Below are 9,982 nucleotides of genomic sequence, written 5' to 3' on the forward strand. Positions count from 1 at the left end.
TATCTGTAACCGCTTATCCAATTTAGGGTCGCGGGGGGTCCAGAGCCTACCTGGAATCATCGGGCGCAAGGCGGGAATACACCCTGGAGGGGACTATGTAAAACACCAAACGAAAGTATATTAGCATGAAACATCAAAGGAAATGCAAAGTTGAATATATTTTCTTTAAAATTTGTATAAAAAGAGTCTTCTCCACTTCCACTTGGAGAGTGTGTTTTCTTTTCATGTGTTTTTTTCAGGAAAAACTATAAAGGATTTCAGAAAATTCACCCAGTCATTTAATGTGTGCAATTATGTAAACAAATAAAATATACACCAATCTGCCAAAACAATAAAACAACCTCCGTGTTTCTGCACTCATACATTCCATCAAGTTTTCCAACCTCAGAGGTGCCCTTAGTAGTTCTGCAATTACAGATTGTTGTCCGCCTGTTGCTCTGCATTCTTCGTTAGCCCCGTTTCACCCTGCTCTCCAACAGAGCATGTATTTTTATGGTGGTGGATCAATCTCAGCACCTCACTGACGCTGTGTGTGTTGCTCTGAGAGCGAAACCACCACTGCCTTGACCATGGAAACTAGAGCGGATAAATGGTCAATGTACGCAGAAACAAGGAGTCATAATGTTATGGTCAATCTGTGTATATTTTGTTCTTAAACTGCGTTTACGTCACTGAATCAAATATGTGGACATAGTTGTACAAAGTACATTTGTTGAATCACATCCTGAACATTCATGCTCTTTCACAATGTCTGCATCCACTTTGACCCATTTGTCTGCTGTTTTTTACACATGAAGAAAAAGGCAGGTCTAAACTGAGAGGCATTAAACTTGTTGAAGGTTGATTTAAGCAGTAGTCCTCTGTTCATCTGGTGTTAAACACACTGAGATTAGAACAATGCCTCGTATTCTTTGTCTCTTCTTCTTTGCCAGTGTTTATAGCTCCATTGTTCATGGTAAGACATTTTTCATTCATTGTATTTAATATAATCTCGTGTATCTGTGTGTTTTTGACAATGGGCCACAAGCAAAATTTTGGGGAAATGATATTTTATGGATTGTCTAAGTTAAAATTATGAGACATAGTTTTAAAAAAATAATTTCCAGGACATCTTGGTCCATTTTAATGATAAGTTTTCTGTGAAATTATAACGCAATGCAAAGAGTACATGGAGTTTTCAAAATGTCAAAATGCCAGTGTTTATTTTTATGATCAAAAATTTTTTTTTCAATATTTATTCATTTTGAATAATATTATCTATATACTATATAATTCTATCTAAAAATACATTTTAAATGATTTACTATAGAATGTGGATGTGTTACTTTAGTTTTATTTAGATATCAGTACACATGTAGTTCTGCTGTAGATTACTGTATCTAAATAGACATGAAGTGCAGAGTAAGATTAATGATAATAAAGTCTGGTTACTTTAACAGAAGGTGTGGACAGAGGTCCAGAGGACATGACAGCGTGTCCAGTGACCATTCCTGTAGTGGAAAATGGAGAGGTTTTGCCAGAGTCTTTGAAAAGTCACTACACTGAAGGAGATAAACTGCTCTACACGTGCCAACAAGGATATGTGTCTCTGGGAAAAATTATTTACACTTGTGATAATACCCAGTGGGTCAACAAAAGAAATAACAAATGTTCACGTAAGTGTATGAAACACATTCCACATGCATTATATTTTTTGTATATTTTGATTTGGTTATTTTCAAACATTGCAGTAAAACATAAAATGTCTTGCAGTTCAGACAGTGTGTCCAAAGGTTTGCAGACATCTACTTTATGGTGCATCAGTTGTGGATACAGGTGTTTACATAGTTTGTATAATCTATGAAGATATGCATGAAATGGCACATTTTAAGCAGCAGCATATGTGTAAGATCACTAAATTCAAAGCAGATTGTTGGCTAGAAGGGTAAAACCCCTGGCCTTGGCGAACACTGACATGTGCAGGGGAGCTGTGGTCATTGTGCTACACCTAGGCTTGCCTGCTGTGGTGGGGGGTGGGGGGATGGGGGGGGGGACGTGAACGATTTCAGACATGAACACATGCAGGTTTTAACCAAACAACGCTGTGCATTATGGGTATCTGCTATCCACTAGTGTCAGCTAGTGTACATGGGTTGTACACTAACTTATGCAGTGCATTGTGGGATTGTTGAGTACACTGAAAATTCTACAATGGGTTTTTGGACAAATGGCGGAACCCAAAAATAGTGCACAACATAGTGAATAGGGTGCAGTTTCGGACACGCCCTACATATAATATGTAATGAATGGCACTTGTAATGATTCCTCTCAAAAGGTGATTTGTCACTTTAATTTATTTTGTTCAGTAAGAAGCTATATGATTTTTTGTGTATGAATTACAATGTTTAAAATAAATAGGAGAAAATAAAAGACATACATCTACAAAAACGGGATACATGTGGGAGAGGGAGATTGAAAATATTGTAATCTACAAAAGTGAGTGTGTGTTGAGGAGGGAGTGATTAATTAAATAAGACAATTAATTAAAGGAATCGAGCAGAAATAGCACCTCTTGTGGTAATATTCCAAGCCAAGAGTGAATAATTCTGTGAGTGAATAACACGCCATTTTGATGAGGTGCATTACATCTAAACATACTACATTAAAGCATGTATTTTCATCCAATGTTATTATATATTTTCACTTAGAATATCATCCAGACATACACAATAGATGGCTTGGGATAACCAAATATTTGCAATTGCACATCACTGCCAATTTGTGAACAATCTTATAAGAGCACTTCCCATTTTGTTTATCATCACCAGGAAAGCGCTGTGAGCTCCCTGCAGACATACCAAACGGCCGCTATGATATAGTTAATGGCACTGACTTTGTTTTTGGGAGCACTATTAAATACATCTGCCACGAAGGGTGAGTGCATAATGTTTAAACTCAGATCAGCCATATTATTAAAATGACCTCTTTTTTCTACACTTATTTTGCATTCCATCAGCTCCACTTACCACATAAATGTGTTGCAAGTCATAACTACAAGAAAATATCTTTAAACCTAAATTAATTGCTTAATTGCTGTAATCTGCCCTTAGAGCCCTTTTTATATGTCCCTTCAGTTTAATAAGCCATTCCTTCAGCTCAACTAAAGTGTGGCCTTGGTTTATTAGTTCCTTCCTTCATTCCTTGTGCTGTTTATTTAAACTGATGGTAATATTTATTACATTATAAGAAATAATTATTATTATTGAATCACAAATATGAAATGCAGGTTTTCTAACAACATTTTTCATAATTACATGATGTTTTTTAAAGAATCACAACATTTTGTGATAACATACTGAAGGGTTTAACTTGTATTTTGCTTGGTAGCAGTACACCACCATTCTACACAACTCTTCAATGTTGTTTTCTTTAGTTATCATATGATGAGTCGAGTGGACACCAGAACGTGTTTGGCTGGGGGCTGGGACAACCACTTACCTGTGTGTGAAGGTAAACAATGTTTTGGGAGCAAACAGTTGACGTTTGTTTGTTAGGTTTTTTGCATCATTTTGTGCAGAGCAAGACATGTGGCTTCAATATAATAAAAGCTGTTCTTTGAGATAGCAGCTTTTTTTTGTCAATAGGCTAGAAAAGACATAATATTTCCTATTGCACCATCATAATTTCCATGTCCACCATATCATTCCTCTCATGTTTTATGTAAGCTATATTTATGCTACTTTAAGTAAATCAATTGTAAACCTACAGCTTATATAATCTCCCCAGCAAAACATCAATAATAGAAAACATTGCTGCTCAAAGTCATTATGCCCAATTCCCAGAAACTTTACACTAGTAGCTAGAACAGTTCTGCAAGGATTTGACTGTATTTTGCTATGAGAACCTTAGTGAAGTCAGGTACTGATGTTGGGTGAATAGTTCTAGATTGCAGATGCCACTAAGGTATTGGACAAAGCACAAATCCAGAGAATAGTTACAATGCTTGGGGTTTCCCCCCACCATTGGCTATTGTTAAACTGTAATCATGTCTGTGAACTCTTTTTTTTTTTTTTAAAGTATTACAGAATTTTACACTCCCTGGAATCAAATACAAAATGTATATATATTTTTTTTAAAAACAGCAATAATATGTCTCATTTCTACATTTGAAAAACTGTCTTTGTAATGTTTTCAGTAGTATTTGGGTTAAAGTTATTTGCACATCACTGTATTCTGTTTTCTGGAAATGGGGTTTGTAAATATACAGGCTGAAGACATTATACAGCAATTTGTTTTCTCAGAATTGTCCTGCGTACTACCTGAGACTGAGAGCAATGTCATAGTGGTTGATCTCCCTGATTATGGCAACGTACTGAGATATGGATATAGGCTACAGTTCACATGTAACAGCCCTGGTCTGAAACTACTTGGACCAAAAGAAGTTACATGCCAAGAAAATGGAGAGTGGACAAGCTCTCCTCCAAGATGTGAAGGTAAGGTAGTGCAGCTTGTGTCGGTTCAACAGTGACGGTAGATAGGAAGGAGAGACCAGTCACAAAGCAATGTAACAATGTAATTAAACCCAAAAATGATTATTAATGATTGTTTTTAAGAATGTATTCAACTGGAGTAGATTATTTACTGGAGTAAAATTAAAAGTAGTGCTCATGGAAGCACAAATTCTGTATTGAAGCAAGCATTGAAAAGCGAGGCATAAGACAATTTTCATTATCTGTAACCGCTTATCTAGTTCAGGGTCGCGGTGGGTCCAGAGCCTACCAGGAATCATTGGGCGCAATGTGGGAACACACCCTGAAGGGGGCGCCAGTCCTTCACAGGGCAGCACGCACTCACACACTCACACCTACGGACACTTTTGAGTCGCCAATCCACCTACTAAAGTGTGTTTTTGGACTGTGGGAGGAAACCGGAGCACCCGGAGGAAACCCATACAGACACGGGGGAGAACACACCAAACTCGTCACAGACAGTCACCCGGAGTGGGACTCAAACCCACAACCTCCACGTCCCTGGAGCAGTGTGACTACAACACAACCTGCTGCAACTCCATGCCGCCCTTTTCCTGATGTGTGCTCTTTTTATTCCCTAACAATAACATAGGGGACACAGGCTTAGTGTATGGACTACCAAATATGCACAAACATGCACTAAACACCCCATAAACAGCCCCAAGCAAGACTGTACTGTACAATGGGCATAGAGATGCAAATATAGCCGTTTCCGTGAGTACCGATAGGACCCAGGGCCCTCAAAGTCCAGGGCCGACACCACATTATTTTGTGTTTACAAAAGCACCAAACATGTTTATGATGAAATAAAATCCATTCCTTCTGTTGTTTTTCAGATGTCACATGTGACATTCAATGGATCAGCAGCAGAGTATCTGTGTATGGGCTTCCTGAAAAGAACGCCCCCATGAAGTATGGGCACAAGTTACATTTCTCCTGTTCTCACCCAGAGACAATTTTGAACGGACCTAGTGAGGTCACCTGCTCAACAGGAGGAACCTGGAGTAGCCCTTTCCCAACATGTGAAGGTAAATATATTCCCAGGATTATTCTTTTTGCTGTGCTTAATAATTTGTAAATGGCCTTGGTTTTGACAGGATGTTGAATGCCAGGTTGAATAACTGTTTATGACTAGAATCATGTGGGTTGGAGTTAAGTATATTTTTTTTTTCTAACATTTACATACTACAGCTGGCCACATACTTACTACAATTCATTATGATTTCAGAAGGCAAGGAAATGTAGTTTTTCCAAGATGTCGTTTTAGCCATTACATTAGTTAAATAGTAAAACTGAATTTAATATAAGACTGTAATAATTGTACAAATCTAAATGAAATGGAATACTCCAACAATAACTGGACTTGGTGTATTTCTTCAATGTAATAAAAGAAAGGGACATATAATTGTATTAAATAAACAATGAAACACACCATTTCCTTTAAAAACAATATCTCATTTTTCCACTTGCATGGTTACTTGCAAGGAAGAACTGCTGAAAAATGTCAAAATCGTCAGGATTTCCAAGCACAGTCCCACCATATAAACCTAAACATACCTTAAAATTTCAGTGTACCCATTCTTACATGATAATGATGGGACTGTCAGAAAGTACATGCAGATCAGATGGAACATGGAACAGCCCATATCCGACATGTACAGGTGACAGGAATTTCATACATGTATCTGATTCATCACAAACACAAACACAAAACCAAGGTCAGGACAAAACCTTGTGTCTACAAAGTGGGAAAAAATATTCTTTACTAGATTTGTTAATGAAATTTTTGACACAATTTGCTAAAAAATTCCAAAAAGATTCTTAAGTACAAGTGCCCAAATTATTAGGAATTTTTGAGGAGCTATATTAGATATAATATGCATTATAGGTTGAAAAAAAAAAAAAAAAAAAAAACCTCTTCTAATTAGTAATTTCCACTTCTTAAATGCACCCACTTTTAAAAATAATATAAATAAATTGAACATTTTTGTGTTTTTGTTTACAGAATCAAGGGCTTGTGGTTCACCCCCCAGCTTCGGATTTGCCAAACTAACTAAACCTTTAAAAGACACATACAAACATGGTGAATCAATTAAATACACCTGCCAGGAATACTACAAAATGGAAGGTTCTGCCCACATGTCCTGCAATCAAGGAACATGGACTGGCAGTATAAAGTGCTTAAGTAAGTAATGGTGATCTAAAGGCCTTAAATGAACATGGGTAGAACAGTGGAAGTGAATAATTATTGCCTTGTAGCACACACCATGTGAAAGAAATAACATTCAGGAATGCCTGGGTATCACCAGAAATCCTCAAAATATATAGCCTTTCTTAAAAAGTGGTCACATCTTAATGGGTATTGTATCTAAAGCAGTTTCCATTTACTGTCCATCCCAATCACTGCACTCAAGCACTGGGATCCATGCAGACCACAGGGACAGCGCCCACAGGGTGGCCCCACCTCCAGCTGACAACCAAGTTACCTCAAAAAATCTCACATCAAATTACTAGCCAAGCCCAAACTTGCTTAGCTTTATTGGATTTACATGTTCTGGTGTTCAGGTGCTGTGGCTCCTGGTGGGCAGCAGTGGAACAGTTCAAGTCTAAAGCCTTGACACAAGAAAAAGACATTATTCCTTGTCACTTCTACAAAGAGGGACAACAAACTTATTTATAGCATTCATTTCAGAAGATAATTTGGATGAGCAGGTGTCCATAGACTTATAGCATACATTATTGATACCAATACTTAGAATATTATGGAGCAAATTGACTTAAATAATCATTACAGGTAATGACTTATTCCTTTAGGATTACAAAGGCAGAAAATTCAATAAATTGTGACACAAAATTCAAGCATTTATCGCATAGCAGTTAGCATAAGTTTGCAAATGCTAAACCATCGAAATTTCTTTTGTTTTTGTTTGCTTCAAAGTTTGAAATAATTACAATTGTAGACTTTGCTTTTTCTGTGTAATAGGGCAGTAATAGCAATGAATATGAAAGTAAACATTGTGCTGCGTTTAAACCTGTTTTAGGCTTCTGCCTTTTGATGGAAGACGACATGGACGACAGAAAAATACAACCAGCACGCTACAAGAAACAATCCTATCGTATATATCACGGGAATTACATAGTCTTTAAATGTCAAGATCGGAGGCAACCAAAAAGAGGCAGCGTGGACATGGAACAGCAGTGCAATAATGGAGTATTACATTTGCCTGTATGCAGATAAAGAGTGGCTTTGCATGATGCTAACCTTCAGTGCTTATGTTACGTAACTTAGAATATCAGTATCAGTATTGTAATCATGGCTCATATTCTTCATTGTTTAAGAAACAACCTGAGGCCTTATTTTCATGTATGTGGATATTTCAATTTCAGATGTCTGTAATACAATGTTTTACACAGATGAAGTCTGATCAAAATCAGAATTAGAATATAGGCTCTGCTCAATGTTTTAATTTAAATTCGAAACTGATTTCAGTTATTAACATCAGCTGTATACATACAGAAGCACAATAAATGTGACACTTTTAAAATTTTAACAGGAACAGGCATGTGTTAATGGCAGGAATTTTTTTCACAGGGTGCTTTTAATATTGTTTTGTAGTAAATGTGTTTTGTGGACATTCTGAAGGACCCTACTACAAACTGGATTCCAAAAAAGTTGGGACACTAAACAAATTGTGAATAAAAACTGAATGCAATGATGTGGAGGAGCCAACATTTAATATTATATTCAGAATAGAACACAAATCACAGATGAAAAGTTTAAACGGAGAGAATTTTATCATTTTAAGATAAAAATATGTTGTTTCAAAATTTCATGGCATCAACAAATCCCAAAAAAGTTGGGACAAGGCCATTTTTTACCACTGTGTGGCATCCCCCCTTCTTCTTACAACACTCAGCAGACGTCTGGGGACAGAGGAGACCAGTTTCTCAAGTTTAGAAATAGGAATGCTCTCCCACTCATGTCTAATACAGGCCTCTAACTGTTCAATCGTCTTGGGCCTTCTTTGTCGCACCTTCCTCTTTATGATGCGCCAAATGTTCTCTATAGGTGAAAGATCTGGACTGCAGGCTGGCCATTTCAGTCCCGGATCCTTCTCCTACGTAGCCATGATGTTGTGATTGCTGCAGAATGTGGTCTGGCATTATCTTGTTGAAAAATGCAGGGTCTTCCCTGAAAGAGATGACGTCTAGATGGGAGCATATGTTGTTCTAGAACCTGAACATAGTTCTCTGCATTAATGGTGCCTTTCCAGACATGCAAGCTGCCCATGCCACAAGCACTCATGCAACCCCATACCATCAGTGATGCAGGCTTCTGAACGGAGCGTTGATAACAACTTGGGTTATCCTTGTCCTCTCTGGTCCGGATGACATGGCGTCCCAATGTTCCATAAAGAACTTCAAATCGTGACTCATCTGACCACAGAACAGTCTTCAATTTTGCCACACTGCATTTTAAAAGACCCCTGGCCCAGTGCAAACGTCCGAGCTTGTGGAGCTTGCTTAGATATGGCTTCCTCTTTGCACTGTAGAGTTTCAGCTGGCAACGGCGGATGGCACGGTGGATTGTGTTCACTGACAATGCTTTCTGGAAGCATTCCTGAGCCCATTATGTTATTTCCTTGACAGTGGCATTCCTGTTTGAGATGCAGTGACATTTAAGGGCCCGGAGATCACGAGCATCCAGTAGAGTTTTACGGCCTTGACCCTTATGCACAGCAATAATTCCAGATTCTCTGAATCTTTTGATGATGTTATGCACGGTTGATGATGATAACTTAAAAGTCTTTGCTATTTTACACTGGGTAACACCATTCTGGTATTGCTGCACTAACTTTCTGCGCAACAATGGTGGAATTGGTGATCCTCTTACCATCTTGGCTTCAGAGAGACACTGACACGCTGAGAAGCTCTTTTTATACCCAATCATGTTGTCAATTGACCTAATTAGTGTTAATTGGTCTTCCAGCTGTTCGTTATATGCTCAATTTCCTTTTTCCAGCCACTTACTGCTTCTTGTCCCAACTTTTTGGGCATTTGTTGACACTGAAATTTTGAATCAACATATTTTTCTTTTAAAATGTTACATTTACTCAGATTAAACTTTGATCTGTCTTCTATGTTCTATTACGAATACAATATTGACATTTGCCATCTCCACATCATTGCATTCAGTTTTTATTCACAATTTGTTTAGTGTCCCAAATTTTTTGGAATCCGGTTTTGTAAAAATTTGAGTGCATTTGGCCTCTCACCCAGAGAATAACAGAATAGGAATCTCTATTCTCACTGAAAATAAAAACCTAAATAAGCCAAACAAAAACAGATTAACAATTTTTGCTCCCACCATTAGCTAAGAATCCCAATAATCACACAATGCTACAAAGCTGGGTTGGTGGAAGCTAGCACATGCTTGCTCTGGAACCTAAGGAACCAGCCAATTCAACACAACT

At 37.7% G+C, this 9,982-nt stretch overlaps 1 protein-coding gene across 1 annotated transcript; it reads left to right on the forward strand.

Annotated features, from left to right (window-relative positions):
- Nucleotides 1–822: 822 nt before the first annotated feature.
- LOC136671417 (complement factor H-like) lies at nt 823–8,368 on the forward strand. The gene is made up of 8 exons (XM_066647082.1): nt 823–955; nt 1,440–1,655; nt 2,808–2,913; nt 3,413–3,489; nt 4,281–4,472; nt 5,345–5,536; nt 6,514–6,693; nt 7,550–8,368. The coding sequence occupies exons 1-8, from the start codon at nt 898–900 to the stop codon at nt 7,744–7,746; spliced, it is 1,218 nt and encodes a 405-aa protein (XP_066503179.1). The 5' UTR covers nt 823–897; the 3' UTR covers nt 7,747–8,368.
- The last annotated feature ends 1,614 nt before the right edge of the window (nt 8,369–9,982 follow it).

Source organism: Hoplias malabaricus, chromosome 16 (assembly GCF_029633855.1).
Source record: "Hoplias malabaricus isolate fHopMal1 chromosome 16, fHopMal1.hap1, whole genome shotgun sequence".
Classification (NCBI taxonomy): domain Eukaryota; kingdom Metazoa; phylum Chordata; class Actinopteri; order Characiformes; family Erythrinidae; genus Hoplias; species Hoplias malabaricus.